General features: G+C 32.6%; 1 protein-coding gene across 11 annotated transcripts in view; it reads left to right on the top strand.

The window, feature by feature from the left end:
- The window catches only part of VPS13B (vacuolar protein sorting 13 homolog B), an 876251-nt gene that overhangs the window by 147692 nt on the left and 708134 nt on the right, over window positions 1–20425 (top strand). For all 11 annotated transcript variants that reach the window (XR_005022793.2, XR_008996232.1, XR_008996233.1 and 8 more), the window contains exon 16: window positions 2757–2881. Coding sequence is in view for 8 of the 11 variants with exons in the window: in XM_036876002.2 (XP_036731897.2) it covers window positions 2757–2881 (125 nt within the window). In the remaining 3 variants the exon portion in view is untranslated. The remainder of the gene's footprint in view (window positions 1–2756; window positions 2882–20425) is intronic.

Below are 20425 nucleotides of genomic sequence, written 5' to 3'. Positions count from 1 at the left end.
ACTTCATTTTCCTCATATGTGAAATGAGGTAATTTAGCTCAACAGTTTTAGCTCTAAAGTTAAAAATTTTAATCAACTATGTCTGATTCTATCATAGTCCCCTGAAAGCTTTCCTTTGTAAAATGTTTATTACTATGCTGTAGAATTCTGGTTATAATCATTCTTCAGTTTTTATGTGTCCAGTGTATTACTGTATACAGATTAACTTTTGACCTGAAGGTAGTGCTTGATTTTTCTTTTCCCCTTAAGAAAGGCACAAATCTTTAGGATGCTGGTTTTATTATTTTACTACTGGGTGTCTTACAATGGGAACAGCATAAAAATGATTTGTTTTATATCACAATTATTATGTGTTTTTATTGTCATTTACAGTTAGTGTGTGCTTTTTATAGCATTTGTCTTTTTGCCATTGTAAATCCTAATTTAGCATACCAACTTTTATTAAAAACTTGAAGTTTTGTTTCTAAATACACAGTTTCTTCTACTCGAGATGTTGTTTTAATAACAGTTGTAAAGTGTTAAAATACAGATGATGTATTTTTTTATTTTCTAATTGGATTTTTAAAAGGTTTATATATTTAACTTTTCAATGTGATGTAATTATTCAACTTAACATTTCCTTCAGCTAAAATTTCCGTTAGTAATTACACTTACTGCTTTACACAGTCCTCCCGCTTCAGACTATTTGTAGTGGTCAGTACTTTTATTCTATTTCTAAACGTTTGAACTGTCCTTGGTGAGAGCAACCTTAATTCATACTGTGCTGGTTTTCCTTTTTCTAAATAAAGTATTTGTAATCTTGGTCAGGAGTTGTTGAGAAATTATTAGGTCATTTAGGTATTGTAAATCTATGTATCATTGCTGTAATTTAAAAGAGTTGAAAGTTGGTTATTTTGAAATCATTATTTTTGATGTGGTGGATAGGCTGTTTTTCATTATAACTTATACTTGCTTGAATGTTCCCTTAGAAGTATCCCTGGACAATATTGGAATTTAGTAAAAGCTTTAAAAAAATTACAGAATAGTTTCCCCAGAGTCATTTGCAGTTATGCAAACAACCAGCAGGGGATATCCTCTACACCCAGTTTCCATCTGAGAGTAGCTAGTGATAGTGGCTGTGATTATACTGTTGGGGCATTTTATAGAATATTAGAAAGTAGCTTGAGAGTGTTCTTAGTTGAACATAGATAATCTAATGTGATAAAATATTATCCTAATTCATACTCTAGAAAAACTTCAAGGTTGGGCAGTTTTAATGTTTTGTATTAAGTGCCATTAACAATTGTAAATCTAAGAATCCTTTAAATAATGGAGATTTCAGAATAAATATGAAATGTTGTAATTGAACAATGCCCAGAAGTTCTTTGCATGCATTGTTGCTCAGAACAGGTCTTCAAAAATAATGAATATAAAAAAAACTTTTTTTAAAGGTTGGTTATTTAAATATTAGAAACGTGTTTTTTTCTTTCTCTTCCTCAATTCTGTACTTCTTGCCACTTGGTTATTAGTGGAACTTACAGAAATTAATAGTGTATCATTTTCATTTTCCTTGATAGGTAAGTAGGTACTTTGAAATGCAGTTTTCTCTGAAAATATGTAACTCTAACTAGTGTCTTATTTCCAAAACATTATTTTGTTCACTGAAAACTGACTTTAGAGGAAAGGATTTGGCATTGTCAGTTTGATGAATGATAGGGGTATAATGGCTTTTTGAAACTATTTGGAAGTAGCTTAATACTTTATAACAAATTGATTAGCTTATGCTCATTAAATGAAAGTTGTTTTGAAAATTAGTTACTGAAAAATTTTAAACATGTAGAATGTAGCAGTTAATATTAGTCTTAGAGATAGGAAGTCAGTGCTTTATAAACTCAAGAAATGAAAAATAATGAGAGAGAAATTGGGTTAACCTGCTTTTGCATGTTGTTGGAAAATAGTAACTGTTTGTATTGTGTCCTTGTGTATCAGTGTTTCCTGTTTTGAGACATTTATCTTTACCTTAAGGGAAATAATTGGAGCAGAAATATCACAATCAGTTTTGTGCAATGTTTCATGTAAAATGTGATGTAATTATTCTTCCTATTAAGGCAAATACAGTGTTCAGGAATTTCAGGGAATGCTTTTAAAATTTTTGAGTGTAATCTGCTTGTTTTAAGTATAAACATGAAAAGTAATTTATGCCATGTACCAAATTTCCTGGGGTGAAAAACCTCAGATCTACAATTGTTTTCACAAAAGAAACGGGGAAGATGTAACATTTTAAGGCATATTTGCATATCCTTTTTGTGCCTGCTTAATGTAAGTTCAAGGTAAAATACATTTTTAAGATTGTTCTTGTAGTTACTGTTCTTTTAGGCATAAAATGATTATTAGCAGCTTACTGAAGTTCATATCTACAGTGTGCACAGTGCAGTCAGTTGTTTATATTAACAGAAAATTTGCATTTTACCAGTGAAACACTAAATGAACATTATGTATAGGAATAAAATGTGAAACTTAAAGTTAGTCAAAAAAACAAACAAACCCAGATCTTTCAGGGATGTGGAAGAAATACTGTATGTTTAAATCTCTTAATTATGACTTAGTTAATGTCAAATTGAGTAAAAGAAAATGTTAACGTTTGGGAAGTGGAAAGAGACATTGGAACATATTTAGTGTGCAGCTGTTGTAGAGCAAATTGAAAACTGACGTATTTCACCCTGTGCTTATTAAAACTTAGTCTCTGTGAACATGTGGATCTTTTCTTTTTGTTTCAGATATTTGGTTTCCAGGCAGGACTGATGTCTTTGGATTGTAGGGGATCTTACTGCTTACCTGTACCGATTATTCCCTCTTTCAGCACTGCTCTTTATGGTAAACTTCTGAAACTACCAACATGCTGGTAAGTATTATGTTAAAATGTGGTTTATAGTAATTTTCATTTATTTCCTTAGGAGGGGAAAAATCCAATTGTATCTGTCTTACGCCAGTGCATTAGTTTTATACAAAGCTTTAGAAAATCATCTTAAGTTATATTGTCCTTTACTGAGACACTAAAATCTCTTTTTATTGCCTGAAGTGTATTAGATCATAGTATGTTTTGTTGTAGTGATAACTGTTCTTGTAATAACTGTTAATCCATGTTGGAGCTTTAGTAAAATGTTGCTGCTTCATACTGTAATAGGAATTGCAAGAGCACATACCTTTTTTTTTCCTTTTTGAGAAAAAAACACACTTTTTTTTAAAAGTTGCAAATTAATACCAAGGCCAAAGTATTTATCATCTAAATAATAGGTCATGTGTATTCACAGCCACTGAGGATGTATACCCATGATATAGATTTGAAATATTTGACATGTCTACATATAGTCACTGCATTTTGGATGAAACTTATTTTTGTCCTTATATTTATTCAGTATTGGGTTACTTTATTAGGAGTTCCTATTTCCTTAAATTCAAAGAGATTTATAGTAAAAAAGCCAATAGTTTCTAAACATATCTTTTTTTTTAAGTTGAAAGCAATACTTTTAATGTATCAAAAAATAGTTGTTTAAACATATGAAATAAGGTTTAAGTATGTGAAATTATATTCTAGTGAAATAGTCCTACATTTTAAAATTTAGGTTACTTCAATTATTTGGAATGTACTTTTGCTTTTTTATCTGCATTAGTAAGCTTATTATTATAGGATGTATTTCCACTGGTTATTTAAGAAAAACAGCATAACTTTCAAAAAGTAGATATTAATTACTTTATCTAAAATATCTCATTTGCTGAAAATATGTTTCTTTAGTAGTTTAAAACTTTGAAATGAAATTTGTATAGTAAATGTTTACATCTTCAGTGAACTTTGTCTATTGATCCAGAAAATTAAAAAATACCGAGTTGCAGATAGTTAAGTCTTGGAACCAGTTCTTCTGTAAAATGAAGCCATTATTAAATGATTGTTCTTAATTTCACTTGATAAGTTTAATTTTGTCCTTAGTCATCCACATTCCTCATGTCATTTCTTATGCTGTACAGAGATTCACTTTTTAACTTTTTATTTGTGTGTATATACATGTTGCATTTAAGCCAAGTTTTATATCCTGATCTGCTAAGTACCATGGATTTGTCCCAGTTGATATGTTGATAGCAACTTTAATAGATACTTGTGAATAGATATTTCTGAATCTGTTATGTGCCAATTTATTTATTATTCATAACACTGAAATTTTATTAGAAACAGTGCAATTTACTACAGAAGATACATAAAAACTTCTAAAAATAAAAAGCCAAAATTTCCAAAATGAATTATAGCCTTCCTATGAAAAAAATTGAGTACTTAAATAGGGAAGGCTTATTTTAAGAATGTATAGAGCTTACTGTAAATATTGTCAAATGTGGTTTAAAATAAGTCTGCTGACGTTTAAAAGAAAGTGTTCTAATTAAATACTAAAAGCATGAGATCACAGAGTGCTAATATTTATTTGGATGTCATTTTTTTTTTGTAGCTAAGACTACTGCATTATTTCAGTGACATTTTTGCTATGCTTTACAGAAGTACATTGCTTTGAAATAGTTTCTTAAATTGTTTTCCTTAATAGACAGTAAACTATGATTAATCTTTCTTAATAACTCTAAATTGAAAGTAATAAGTACAAAACTCAGTTAATTGAGATGTATCTTAATTAAATGAAGTGAATAAAATACCAGATAAAATACATCATATAATGCTTGAATTAAATAAAAATCATATTAAAACTGAGAATTTTATTTAACTCATTCTATGAGTGAGGATTATTTTAGTAAGACCACCCTGGCTGTGTCATTAAATGTCAGCTGTTCCCATTCATAGTCTCTCCTTCCTCAAATTATACATTTTCATTTGGATTTTTAAAATTCACATTCCAGAGTTTTTTAAAAGTACATAAATGGTGCAGTGGTGCAATGTATATATTTCTTTTGATAATGAGAAGAGCATATTTACCACAGGCCACAGCTTTTGAAACAAAGATATTTATAGGACAGTGAAAAAAATTTCAGATGGTTTGAGTTAGCAATGAAAACCTAGATTTTATGTAAATCAGAAAAATATTTTATACTTTTTGTTTAAAATATTTTTGTATTCAGCTATTAATTATATATGAAGTTTCAGTTTAACTAGGTTTGCTGATAAATTTGTAAAAATATGTGTTTAAGTAACATAGAAAACAAGTTATTTTCCTCTCATTTGTGTTCCTATTATGTTTTAGCTTCAGTGAACAAGATATTAGTAAATTCCAGTTTCTTAGAATTAATTTTTTCCAAAACATTTTAGTTATATTTTATGTTTCATTCTATATTACAGAATTTCCAACATAGAAATATATTTTCCAAAAATTTTTTTCCTCATTGTTTTACATCAGGTTAACATTTAGTTCTTTTAGTCCCTTAGAACAGGATTGAAATATGTATGTGGGCATAGTGGGAAAGACACAGTGAGAGTAGTAGTATTGAAATTCCAGAGCAATTCATTTAAATTTTAAATGCACCTCTTTTTTAAAAATAAGAGGTTATTTAGTAAGGGCATCAGAGGGTTGGTTTTAAAGGGTAATGCAGTATCATAACCTTGTTATTGCTCACAGAATTAAGCCTTGATCTTCTGTCGACAGTTACTTTTAACATCTCCATAGTAATGCTTTTAGTCTTGTAGGTACATTCTTGGACTGAACTTTTTTTTCAGAACAGAGAAACTATAATATTTCAACTCTATTAAAAAAATTTTAAATTGATGCTTTAATATCTTATAGAAAAGTTAATCTATTATGGTAGTTTATAACTGAACTGAATCTTGATAACTAGCTGAAAGATCTAAAAACAGTATGTTGACTAGCATCCCCAAAGCTTCTCTGTTCACCCTCTTCCACCGTTATCTTGAATTCCAATATGTAAGATAGTTTGTCCCCTCTTAAATTAAATATAAATGAAATCTTCCAACAGGTATTCCTATTCGACTGGCTTCTGTTGCTCAAAGTAATAAGAAATTTATCCATATTGTAGAATGCAGTTTTTAGATTTCTTTTGCTACTATACAATATCCTGTTATATGAACATTGACAATTTATACACTTATGATCTGCAATTTTAATTTAAAATTAACTACATGAAGTTTATGTCAATTTTTTATTCCTTTGCCATTTTCATTAAGCTTCAAGTATATTAGGGGAGTTTAGATGTCATTCATTAAATATTGTTTGATTTTCTATGTTTAAATAGGCATTGTGCTATGTGTTGGGATTGGGAAAAGATCTAAGCAGAATGCAATGAAGACAAGAGATATCCTCTGACCATACAGTGTAGTGGGGGAGGGACACTAGACACGTGTGAAAACAGTTGTTTTTAAATCACAAAATTGATGCTGAAGCAGAATGTCCTGTTAAAGAAAGTAGAAAATTTCCCTGGGACATCAGGGATGGCTTCAGAAAAGAAGTGACATTAGAATTGGGCTTTAATGGTTAAATCAGATAGATATCCAGGTATCGAGAGGTTGGTTGGGATAATACTATCTGATGTACCAAGTTAGGGTTGGTACATTGAATCTATGAATGGATACAGAGGGGGAGGAATTTGGAAAGGTACTTTGGGCCTAGACTTGTTCATGAATAAGGATGTTGAAGCTTTTTAATATGAACACTTAGGAATAGTTAAACCAGTTAAATATTCATTAGCTCTGTTTCTTCTCAATCAGGCTTGTTAAACTGCAGTCATAAGACAGTTTTAAGTTACTTTCTCCTATAATTGAGGGTTCAAAAATGTGATCTTAATCTTAGATACATGCAACACACTTTGGAAAAAGTTCAGAGAAAAATTACTTTGGCTTAGAAAGTCATGGAGAACATGAAGAAAGTCATTGTTAAGCAGGTTATTAAAGAAAGAACGAATAAGATTTGAAAGAGAATACTATACTTTTTAATACAGTGTCAGATACTTAGTTTGACAAAATTTCCATATCCTGTAAGATGATGTTCTGTCCTAGAAAACTAAAACTCAGAGAGATTACATAACTTGTACACAGTTTACACAGTGACTGGACAAGGATTCTCATGGAGGGTTATCAGGTATCAAAGTCCTTGATCCTTTTCTTACCTGAAGGAGTGAAGATGTGCATTAGCCTTTGTTAATCACCTTTGAAGGCTCAATGTGCTTCTGGCCTTATAGTGAAAGTATATTTCCATAAGTTGGGAGGCTAGATATGATAGCACAGCTAATAAATCTGAATTCTTCTAGTACCAGTTAATAGTATGTAGATATTACTGTGATGCTGATCTCATAGAACCATAGGTATTTGGGTTAGGTGGAATCTTAGGTATTACCTCAATTTCTGAGTCTGTGACAGAGCTTTAATTTACAGTTATCTATCCTTGAATATTTTATTCAAAGGGAGTTAGTTACTGTGTGAAGCAGCCAGATTCATTGTTGGGCAGCTCTAAATTCTTCCTTTTATTGAATCAAAATCTGTTTTCATGTTTCTTCTCTTTCATAATTATTGCTTATATATGCCATGAACCATTTCCATACTCATAGGAATGTGGGGAAACACATTTCTTTACAAGACTGAGGGATCCCTCTTAAGTACATTCCTTACTTGACACAGTGCCAGATAGTTTGGTTTTGGCTAGTAAGGTTATTGAACAATTAATTGATTTGAGGAAGATGCTTCTGTGGAATCTATGTTTTGAGTTCATGTTAATTAGGAAATAAAGGATTTGGTGCCAGAGGCTCATGATATTAATGAGTCTATAGGATTGTTTTTGTTGTTGAGTAGTAGGTGTTCCTTATGTATTCTGTGTATTAATCCCTTATTATACATATATGATTTGCAAGCTTTTTCTCCAAATTCTGTAGGAATACTTTGCTTTTCAGTGTTAAGTCTATCTTAATCTAACTTAAGAGTCAGAAGCTGAGTTTACTTCTTTTTTATTTTTTGCTTTTTGTTTGAAATAGTTATCCTTTAGATTTGGCACAGTTTGTCTTAAAAATTGGCATAATTTGAACAGGTAAAAAGTACGTATTTGGAATATTTCTGCTTAATTTGGGGAAGAGGAGAGACAAATTTTTTAGAATTCTTTGGGTTGTCAGATATTTTTGCCTTGTTAGTTTTTGCTTTTACTGTTTACAGGAATGGCTGATTTATAACAGATTGTTTCTACAGGATGATTTTATAACTTCCTAAAGTATAACGAGATCTTCTGCTTAATTTTCTTATTTTAAACATGTTTTAAAGATATGTATCTGTTAAGCAATTCAAAAGGTATAGTGCTTGGCAGTTTTGAGATTACAGTCAAGTTCAGTACTATGAAATAATCAAAATTAAAGCAAGTGAACAACCAATTAAATGACCATTTCATTTTGTCACTCTATTTCATTCAGGATGGGCTTTAGAAGGACATAGAGGTTTTAGAAATAGTAGGAAGATTGGAATCTTAGTACCTATTTTTAACATGAATTTGTAAACACCTCATGGTTCCTATACATCTGGGCTGAGACATATATATGTTTTGGAATACATATACATATTGGCTTCATCACCTTTTTGTTATTAGTAGTAGTGCTTCTTAATTACTAGAAAATGGAAATATTGAAAAATGGTAATATGAAAGGAATCCAAAATTTATTTTTGTTAGCATTATTCATTAAAAAGATACTATCATAAGTCAATGCTCATCGCTTTTCAGTTTGAAATCTAAGAGAATACTGAAATACACCTCTTTGAGATATTATTAAGTGGTGAATCAATTCGGCCAACACACTTCATGTTCTGATTATAAGACTATTTCTCTAATGATGGATGTTAATGTTAATTTTAACAATCTGATGAAAGAATATATTTTAAATCCAAGTATATATGAACTCTATTTTGTGTATGGTCACATAGCTAGACATTCAGGATAGACTGGGATTTATATGTTAGTCTCTGAAAAATCTAGCATCGTTTGATTTTTAGCTCTGTTACATCTTCTTGAAACTGGCATACCTTGCTGGTGCAGGTTTCTACTTCAAAGGAGATGAATCAAGTATGACTCATTCATCCAAGTAAGATTCAACTCATTAAAATGTGTGAATGACTTCTGAAAATATAACCTATTTTAGTCAAATGGCTCTATAATTCTTAAAAACTTATAGATCTTTTAAATATGCTTAAGGGCAGTTGAGAGTGAAAAATATAGCAATCTTCATTATCTTTGGCCTCATTCATGTATCCATTTTACATTTGAACTTCAGTTTCCTAAAAAGATGCTCTTCTATGCCCATCTAAAGTTTTAGATTAACCACATAAGAATCAATTATCGTAAGACCTTAAGGGTGAAGTGTTTAAGTTCAAATTTTACTGACTTTTCTTTTTAAAAGAAACAAAATATACATGCTTTATTTTTTCTCATTAGCCTATATGTTAGAGGTGGTTAAGCATGATCACAGTGAAAATATCTCATCTTGATCAATTCTCCATTACATCATATGGTAAATTGATTTAGTAAGTTCATAATACAACTCTTCTTATACCAGTTTTCACTTTTGATTTAGGTAACTGTTGTTGAAATACTTTTTTTCCTGCTTTTGTATGTAACAACTCCCTTTGTATCAGATTAGCTTAGTTTAAAACAAATTTCTTAAAGCAAATGGTTAGGTCTTACTAGTACTATCCACTAAAGTGTGGGATATTTTTATTTGAACTGTGATCTCATGTTAGGCATACAACAGTGGACCTTATGCCAGATGACTCTGTACATGAGGTAACTTAGTTTTCCATCTCAGGGGATTCTGTGTTGTGTGACTTGGGGGGGCACCTTGCCTTGTCTTGTTAATGAAACTGTCTTTCCATTATTAATCAAGCATTTCCTTGTGTATTTCTCAGAGCCTATCTTTGTTTTGCTCATAAGTTCTGTTTTTGTCTTTAACTTTTTAATGCTTAATTGCTTTGTATCCTTATTGGGATGGTTAAAGCAGGGAAGGATGACCAGAGTAGACAGGGTGCATATTTTTTCAATTTTGAACAATGTTCAAATGAACATTTGTTGTTCAGTGAACAACATTCTCGAGTCTCAGTTCTTTTTCTAAACCCCAGGGAGTTTTTCTACTATGTTTGTATGTCTTTTCACATGCTTCAGATTGTTCTTAGTTCAGATTTATTCCACAGATATGTGATGAATGTCCACTATGGGCCAGACACTCTGTAGGGCCCTGGCTGGAGATGTACCAATAAACAAAATAGGCAAGATACCTGCCCTTGTGGCAGTAGAAAATACACATTCTACTTGTAAAGTGAATTTTAAGAAGAGAAAAATTGTTTTAAGAGGTAGTATATATTGTCTCCTAAAACCTTATTATAAAATTATCCTTTTTGCTGTCTTGAGCCTTGGAAGGAGATGTTTACATGGTTTTTGGTCACATAATACTTTTACTTAATATTTTTCTTAGTTTTCAATGCAAGTATGAATCATTATCTAATTAGTAGTGGAGCAAACAGTAATAGGAACTGTTTCCTATACTAACAGGAATGGATTCCTACAGATAAATGAAAACTTGTTGAAAATTAAATATATCATCATTTTCCTTTCCAACTTTTTGCAGACATTCTCCAGCTATGAAAGATTTTGTAGAGTATACTTGATAATTCTAGACATAATGTAAGCATTTCTAAATATTCTTTTACTTGGCAGTTATTTTAACATGTATTATAATGTCTAATATTTATAGAGGTTAACTTGTATTACAGTCTTAAAAACCTATTTATAAGTATACATATTTTAAATTTCCATCTTTGCCTTAATACTTGTAACTACCATTTTTCTACAGTATAATGTTTAGTTTGAATAAATCTATAAAGTCTAATTAAACATTTTTTATTATAACATTTAAAAATGTATATTCATATGAAGATATATTCTCTTTGATTATAAATTACTGGGATTAATTTTTTTGATAAGACTTTCAGAATGTATCACTGCCTGTTATCACATCTCATGCTAATAGTTATTTTTTAATATTTTTTTGAGCAATACTTATTCTAATTTGCATTTGACTTTAAAATTTGAAAAACTAATGAACAGAATTATTTTTCATCTTTTGTAAGTGATGTGAGAAATTTATTGGGAGAGTTTTAATAATTCAGAATTAATGTTAATAGCAATGTGTGCAGAAGCAGTCTAAAATCTTACATGCATTATCTCATCTTCATAGTATCCCTGTTATACATACCTTTGTCTTAACTTACTAGTGCTTATAAATAAAGTAATTAGTGGAGTTGGAATTCTATTTTGGGTCTATTTGAATGAAGTCCCAATATTAGCAGTCCCTTCCACCATTGATAAGAGAGTGTATTGTAAATTGGCATTGTTTGCATCCTTAGACATCCTTCCACTGTAATACCTTTGATAATTTGTATTTCTTTTTTTTTATAACAGCTTTATTGAGGTACCCTTTATATAGCATAAAATTCACCCATTCTAAGTATACAAGGCAGTGATTTCTGGTAACTTTACTGAAAGGTGCAACTGTTACCATAAGTCAGTTTTAGAACATTTTCACCACCCCCAGTGCTCATTCACAGTTACTACCGATTTTCAACCCCAGTTAACCACTGATCTACTTCCTTTCTCCACAAATTTCTCTTTTATGGCATGTAAGTGGATCATAGTGCCCTGTATCTGGCTTCTTTAACTCAGCATAATGTTTTTGAGGTTCATTTTTGACATAGCATGTGTCAGTACCTAGCTTGTTTTTTATTCTACATCTCTGTGTAGCTTTCCTTAACCAAGTAAAATGTATTCAGGCTTACAAGTAAGTATCCCTACTTTTATTTAGAGATATTTAAGTTCCAGAGTTGGATGAGGGGTTTCCTAACCTCGTTACAGTTGATTCTGTATCTATGACTTTGGAATGTTTTTAAGAATGCCCTTTGGTGTCATTTGTCCCCCCTTCAACCTCAAATAGACGTAATTTCCGAGTTGGGACTGTTGTTTGGGTTCCTTCTTGCTCTGTGATTACTGGTATTAAAGTTCATTAAAATGTAGAGTTTAACTTGTGTCAGACTTGTCTGCCTTTCTCAGGAAGATGAAGAGCTGGCACTGAATATGTTTTTTTAAAATAATTGTTTGCTAACAACTCACTTTGAAAATGCCTATCTTGTCATTTTAAGACAGTTATTTTTACATCTGGACTAGTATTATTCATATTTGCATTTATGCTCCAGGACCAAGTGTATAGTTGGTTTTCAATAACTTAACTATAATGAAACTGAACTATAATTTAATTAATTCTATTATAATTTTTAGATCAGTTAATTGAAGTTTTGAAGACATTAGAAAAAAGAACAGGCATATTCAATCATATTAATGTTCAAGGAAGAGAAGGTAGCTGAAAAGCCCAAATTCAGTTTCCTTTTTGGTTCATCTTTAATTTTTTTAATTAATGAAGGTTTAATGTTCTAAAGCAAATAGAGACATACCTCAGACATACTGTGGGTTTAGTTCCTGACCTCTCTAATATAGTGAATATTTCAATAAAGTGAGTCAAATGAATTTTTTGGTTTCCCAGTGCATATAAAATTAAGTTTATACTTTACTATAGTTTGGTAAGTGTGCAATAATAGCATTATGTCTAAAAATGTATATACCTTAATTTAAAAAAACTATAGATAAAAGGTGCTAACATCATGTGAGATTTCAGCAAGTCATAATCATTGATCACAGGTCACCATAACAAATGTAGTAATAATGAAAAACTTTGAAATATTGGGAGAATTACCAAAATGTGACACAGAGACATGAAATAAGCAAATGCTGTTGGAAAAATGTTGCTGATAGATTTGCTTGATGCAAGGTTGCCACAAACCTTTAGTTTGTAAAAGAAAGCTGTCTGTGGTATGTAAGAAAGTAAAGTGCAATAAAATGAGGTATGCCTATCTTGTTTTAGATGATAGTGTCTGAAGAGAAATATAAGTTAAGTGTTAGTCTCACAACGTTCTTTATTTTTTTAGAGAGAATACTATTTGAAGATGAACACTTAATTTTTCGTACTTAATTTATTAAAGTACTACTTTTTCTCATAAAATCCCTGTGAGTAATTTGAAAAATTGTAAAAGCACTTAGAGGTTTGGCTATATCTGAAAATACAATATAACTGTAGTAAGCTTTCAGAGTACTTTAGAATTATGTAGAATGTGGTTTATAGAAGTTCTCCATAATACACTATTATGTGAATCATACCAGTGTTTTCAGTGACATTGTTTTCATTTTAAAGTTACACTTTAATTATAGCAAACTTCAACAATTTTATTTGTACAATTCAGTGATTTTTGACATGAAGTCACAAAGCTACCATCAAAATCAAGATACAGAATATTTCTATCACCCCCTGAATTTCTCTCTCCTGTTCCAGTGAGTCAGTCCTTTCTTTCCTCCTGGAGTGCACCAGTTTTTAATGAGGATGGTTGGCCCATGGTAAAGGGCACTGCCTATCTTGATTCTCCAGTTATAGGGTGACTAGAGGAAGACTGTCGTCTTGTTATCCAGCAACCCACTGTTCCTTACTTTATTGTTCCATTCTTTGCCCATGAGGTTACTGATTCTTTTCACTAGGGCTTCTGGGATTGCTGTAGTACACAGGGCTGCCAGAAACAGGCACATAGCATTTTTAGTTGCATAATAAAGGATTAGTAACTACTACATTTTATATACATATATTCACATATTCTCACCTTATTTCATCAAACATCTTTTGTTTAGGTAATTTTTTTAAAAGATAATTTAAAAAGAGCAATAAAAATAGGAAAGTAGAAATTGATTTTAACATGTGAGGTACTATAGACCCTAATGTATTTTATGACAGTAAGCATAGTGTATTGAACAAGATTAAGCTAAATTAAAATTATTTTAGTATTTGTATTTTACTTAATTTGAATAATTTATAGCATTATCTAGGTGCAAATTTTTATCTAGGTGCAAACTGTATCTAAATTGCATTTGAAGTATAAAATACTAGCTTATTCATATCAGAAAGAATAGTTTTTATGATAATAACCCATGTATATGTACTAGTACTTATATTTCTTTTTGGGAGTTGGTAAATATGGAGTAGAAATGAATCCGGGCTTTATTTCAGTTAAGGACACTTCCCTCCCAAATATGCCATTGATATTTCTGTGATTTTGTCTGCAGTGATTTTTAGTAAAATGAAAATGTTTCAAAATGTTAAAGAAATAACATCATGTAAGAACTATTTATATGAATAATAGTCCAGAATCTTAAATTTAACAGTTAACATGATTGTTTGTGAATACGTTTTCATCAGATGTTCTGTTTGTCTCCTCAGTTGTTATTAATGTTAAAGTCTCTGCTTGTGCTTGTTTTGAATTTAGTTTGGTTGCTTTCAACACTTTGCCACATTATAGGTGTAGTACTGAATTATGAAATTATAAATTTTGTCAAATATTGTGTTACTAATGTGTTTGTATTTTACTAACAAGGAAAATTTATTTAGAATATTAAGGTGTTTGAAAAAAATTTTGTGGAAAGAGTGGCCAATTTTTTCTGTTACGGTATCATTAATATATACTCTTATAAAGGTTTCACATGAAAAATAATGTGTTTACTATATTCACCCATATTATCGAATCTCCCCCCACCCCTCCATGCCCCATTGAAGTCACGGTCCATCAGTAAGATGCCAGAGTCACTACTTGTCTTCACTGTGCGCTACACTGTCTTCCCCATGACCCACCCCCCACATCATGTGTACTCATCATAATACCCCCCAGTCTCCTTCTCCCTCCCTTGCCATCTGCTGTCCCCCACCCCTACCCTTTGGTAACTGCTAGTCCCTTCTTGGAGTTCTGTAAGTCTGCTGCTGTTTTGTTCCTTCAGTTTTGCTTAGTCGTTTTATTCCACAAATAAGGGAAATCATTTGGTATTTGTCTTTCTCTGCCTGGCTTATTTCACTGAGCACAATACCCTTTAGTTCCATCCATGTATGTTGCAAATGGTAGGACTTACTTCTTTCTTATGGCAGAAGAGTATTCCATTGGGTATATGTACCACATCTATTTTATCCATTCATGTACTGTTGGACACTTAGATTGCTTCCACATCTTGTCTCTTGTAAATAGTGCAGCAATAAACATAGGGGTGCATATGTCTTTTTGAATCTGAGAACTTGTTTTCTTTGGGTAAATTCCAAGGAGTAGGATTCCTGGGTCAAATGGTATTTCTGTTTGGAGTTTTTTGAGGAACCTCCATACTGCTTTCCACAATGGTTGAACTAGTTTACATTGCCAACAGCAATGTACGAGGGTTCCCCTTTCTCCGTAGCCTCTCCAGCATTTGTTGTTCCTAGTCTTTTCTATGTTGGCCATCCTAACTGGTGTGAGGTGATATCTCATTGTGGTTTTAATTTGCATTTCCTTGATAATTAGCAATGTAGAGCATCTTTTCATATGCCTGTTGGCCATCTGAATTTTTTCTTTGGAGAATTGTCTGGTCATATTCTCTGCCCTTTTTTTAATAGGCTTATTTGCTTTTTGGGTGTTGAGGCATGTGAGTTCTTTATATATTTTCGATGTTAACCCCTTGTCAGATATGTCATTTATAAATATATTCTCCCAGACTGTAGAATGCCTTTTTGTTCTGCTGATGGTGTCCTTTGTTGTACAGATGCTTTTTAGCTTGATGTAGGCCCATTTGTTCTTTTTTGCTTTTGTTTTTCTTGCCCGAGGAGATACCTTCAGGAAAAAGTTGCTCATGTTTATATTCAAGAGTTTTGCCTATGTTTTTTTCCACGAGTTTTATGGTTTCTTGACTTAAATTCAGGTCTTAGATCCATGTTGAGTTTACTTTTGTGTATGGGGTTAGACAATCATGTAGTTTCATTCTCTTGCATGTAGCTCTCCAGTTTTGCCAACACCAGTTATTGAAGAGGCTGTCATTTCCCCATTGTATGTCCATGCCTTCTTTCTCATATATTAATTGAACATATATGCTTGGGTTTATATCTGAGCTTTCTACTGTGTTTCATTGGTCTATGGGTCTGTCCTTGTGCCAGTAATAAATTGTCTTAATTATTACGGCTTTGTAGTAGAGCTTGAGGTTGGGAAGCGAGATCCTCCCAGCTTTATTCTTCCTTCCAGGATTGCTTTGGGTATTCAGGGTCTTTTATGGTTCCATATGAATTTTAGTACTATTTGCTCTAGTTTGTTGAATAATGCTGTTGGTAGTTTGATAGAGATTGCATTGAATCTGTAGATAGCTTTAGGCAGGATGGCCATTTTGACAATATTAATTCTTCCTATCCATGAGCACAGGATGTGTTTCTGTTTATTGGTATCTTCTTTAATTTCTCTCATGAGTTTCTTGTAGTTTTCAGGGTATAGGTCTTTCACCTCCTTGGTTAGGTTTATTAGTAGGTATTTTGTTTTTTTTGATGCAATTGTGAATGGAATTGTTTTCTTGATTTCTCTTATAGTTCATTATTCATGTATAGGAATGCCACAGATTTCTGTGTATTAATTTTGTATCCTGAAACTTTACTGAATTCAGATATTAGATCTAGTACTTCTGGAGTGGATTCTTTAGGGTTTTTTATGTATAATATCATGTCATCTGCAAACAGGGACAGTTTAACTTCTTCCATACTAATCTGGCTGCCCTTTATTTCTTTGTGTTGTCTGATTGCCATGGCTAGGACCTCCAGAACTATGTTGAATAAAAATGGGGAAAGTGAGCATCCTTGTCTTGTTCCCCATCTTAAAGGAAAAGCTTTCAGCTTCTCGCTGTTAAGTATGATGTTGAATGTGGGTTTTTCATATATGGCCTTTATTATTGTTGAGGTACGTGCCCTGTATACCCATATTGTTGAGAGTTTTAATCATGAATGGATGTTGAATTTTGTCAAATGCTTTTTCAGCATCTATGGAGATGATCATTTGGTTTTGTCCTTTTTGTTGATGTGGTGGATGATGTTGATGGATTTTCAAATATTGTACCATCTTTGCATCCCTGGGATGAATCCTACTTGATCATGATGGATGACCTTTTTGATATGTTTTTGAATTCGGTTTGCTAATATTTTGTTGAGTATTTTTGCATCTACATTCATCAGGGATATTGGTCTGTAATTTTCTTTTTTTGTGGTGTCTTTGCCTGGTTTTGGTGTTAGAGTGATGCTGGCCTCGTAGAATGAGTTTGGAAGTATTCCCTCTTCTACTTTTTGGAAAACTTTACGAAGGATGGGTATTAGGTCTTCACTAAATGTTTGATAAAATTCAGCAGTGAAGCCAACTGATCTAGGCGTTTTGTTCTGAGGTAGTTTTTTTATTACCAATTAAATTTCATTGCTGATAATTGGTCTGGTCAGATTTTCTGTTTCTTTCTGGGTCAGCCTTGGAAGATTGTATTTTTGTAGGAAGTTGTCCATTTCTTCTAGGTTATCCAGTTTGTTATCATATAATTTTTCATAGTATTCTCTCATAATTCTTCGTATTTCTGTGGTGTCCATAGTGATTTTTCCTTTCTCATTGTTGATTCTGTTTATGTTTGTAGACTCTTTTTTTCTTGATAAGTTTGGCAAGGGTTTGTCAGATTTGTGTATTATTTCAAAGAGGCAGCTCCTGGTTTTATTGAGTCTGTCTATTCTTTTATTATTCTCTATTTTATTTATTTTTGCTCTGGTCTCAATAATGTACCTCCTTCTACTGATGTTGGGCCTCATTTGTTCTTCTTTTTCTAGTTTGATTAATTGTGAGTTTAGACTGTTAATATAGGATTGTTTTTCTTTCCTGAGGTACGCCTGTATTGCAGTATACTTACCTGTTAGGTCAGCCTTTTCTGCGTCCCACAGATTTTGTGGTGATGAATTATTGTTCTCGTTTGTCTCCAGGTTTTGCTTGATCTCTGTTTTAGTCATTGATCCATTGGTTATTTAGGAGCATGTTATTAAATCTCCCTGTTTTTGTAGGCTTTTTCATTTTCTTCCCGTAGTTTATTTCTAGTTTCATACCTTCATGGTCTGAGAAGATGGTTGGTACACTTTCAATCTTTTTGAATTTACTGAGGCTCTTTTTGTGGCCTAGTATATGATCTATTCTTGAAAATGTTCCATGTGCATTTGAGAATGTGTATCCTACTGCTTTAGGATGGAGTGATCTGTAGATGTCGGTTAGGTCCATCTGTTCTAATGTGCTGTTCTTTGCCTCTGTCTCCTTACTTATTTTCTTTCTGGTTGATCTGTCCTTTGGAGTGAGTGGTGTGTTGAATTCTCCTAAAATGAATGCATTGCATTCTGTTTCTCCCTTTAATTCTATTAGTATTTGTTTCACATATGTAGGTGCTCCTGTGTTGGATGCATAGATATTTATAACAGTTATATACTGTTGTTCTGACCCCTTTATTATTATGTAATGTCCTACTTTGTCTCTTGTGACTTTCTTTGTTTTGACGTGTATTTTGCCTGAAACAAGTACTGAAATTCCTCTTTTCTCCCTATTAATTGCATGAATATCTTTTTCCTTTCTTTCACTTTTAGTCTGTGTATGTTTTTGGGTTTGAAGTGAGTCTCTTGTAGGCAGTATATAGACTGGTCTTGTTTTTTTTATATTGATATACAATCTTATGGTCATTATGGTTACTATATTCACTCCTATTATCAAGTCCTCACCACATACCCTATTAGAAGACTGGGCAATTTTTATATATGTTAGTAGTCTTACCAATTTTTTGTTTGTTACGTTTTGGTTCTGATTTTATATATTTAATTGACTAGTTGAAAAATGCCGACTTTTATCGTTTTTTTTTTCTTTTGGTATCATTGACCTACCATTACATGAGGAACATTATGTTTACTAGACTCCCCCATTTACCAAGTCCCCCCCACATACCCCATTAGTCACTGTCCATCAGTGTACTGAGATGCTGTAAAATCACTACTTGTCTTCTCTGTGTTGCACAGCCCTCCCTGTGCCCCCCCACATTGTACATGATAACCATAAGGCCCCCTTTCTTTTTCCCCGCCCTTATCCCTCCCTTCCCACCCATTCTCCCCAGTCCCTTTCCCTTTGGTAACTGTTAGTCCATTCTTGGGTTCTGTGCTTCTGCTGCTTTGTTCCGTCAGTTTTTCCTTTGTTCTTATACTCCACATATGAGTGAAATCATTTGGTACTTGTCTTTCTCCGCCTGGCTGATTTCACTGAGCATAATACCCTCTAGCTCCATCCATGTTGTTGCAAATGGTAGGATTTGTTTTCTTATGGCTGAATAATATTCCATTGTGTATATGTACCACATCTTCTTTATCCATTCATCTACTGATGAACACTTAGGTTGCTTCCATTTCCTGGCTATTGTAAACAGTGCTGCGATAAACATAGGGGTGCATCTATCTTTTTCTAATTGGGCTGCTGCATTGTTAGGGTAAATTCCTAGAAGTGGGATTCCTGGGTCAAATGGTATTTCTATTTTGAGCTTCGTGAGGAACCTCCATACTGCTTTCCACAATGGTTGAACTAATTTGCATTCTCACCAGCAGTGTAGGAGGGTTACCCTTTCTCCACAACCATGCCAACATTTGTTGTTGTCTTTTGGATGGTGGCAATCCTTACTGGTGTGAGGTGATATCTCACTGTGGTTTTAATTTGCATTTCTCTGATGACTAGTGAAGTGGAGCATCTTTTCATGTGTCTGTTGGCCATCTGAATTTCTTCTTTAGAGAACTGTCTATTCAGCTCCTCTGCCCATTTTTTAATTGGATTGTTCACTTTTTGTTTGTTGAAGTGTGTGAGCTCTTTATATATTTTGGATGTCAACCCTTTATCGGATCTGTCATTTATGAACATATTCTCCCATACTGTAGGACACCTATTTGTTCCATTGGTGGTGTCCTTTGCTGTATAGAAGCTTTTCAGCTTGATATAGTCCCACTTGTTCATTTTTGCTTTTGTTTCCCTTGCCCAGGGACATATGTTCATGAAGAAGTTGCTCATGTTCATGTCCAAAAGATTTTGCCTATGTTTTTGTCTAGGAGTTTTATGGTTTCATGACTTACATTCAGGTTTTTGATCCATTTCGAATTTACTTTTTTGTATGGGCTTAGACAATGATCCAGTTTCATTCTCTTACATGTAGCTGTCCAGTTTTGCCAGCACCATCTGTTGAAGAGGCTGTCATTCCCCCATTGTATGTCCATAACTCCTTTATCGTATATTAATTGACTATATATGTTTGGGTTAATGTTTGGAGACTCTATTCTGTTCCACTGGTCTGTGGCTCTGTTCTTGTGCCAGTACCAAATTGTCTTGATTACTGTGGCTTTGTAGGAGAGCTTGAAGTTGGGGAGTGAGTTCCCCCCCACTTTATTCTTCCTTCTCAGGATTGCTTTGGCTATTTGGGATCTTTGGTGTTTCCATATGAATTTTTGAACTATTTGTTCCAGTTTGTTGAAG

This window comes from Manis pentadactyla, chromosome 3 (assembly GCF_030020395.1).
Source record: "Manis pentadactyla isolate mManPen7 chromosome 3, mManPen7.hap1, whole genome shotgun sequence".
NCBI lineage: Eukaryota > Metazoa > Chordata > Mammalia > Pholidota > Manidae > Manis > Manis pentadactyla.
The sequence above is the reverse complement of the archived record's forward strand: the minus strand, read 5'-3'. Positions and strand labels throughout refer to the sequence as shown.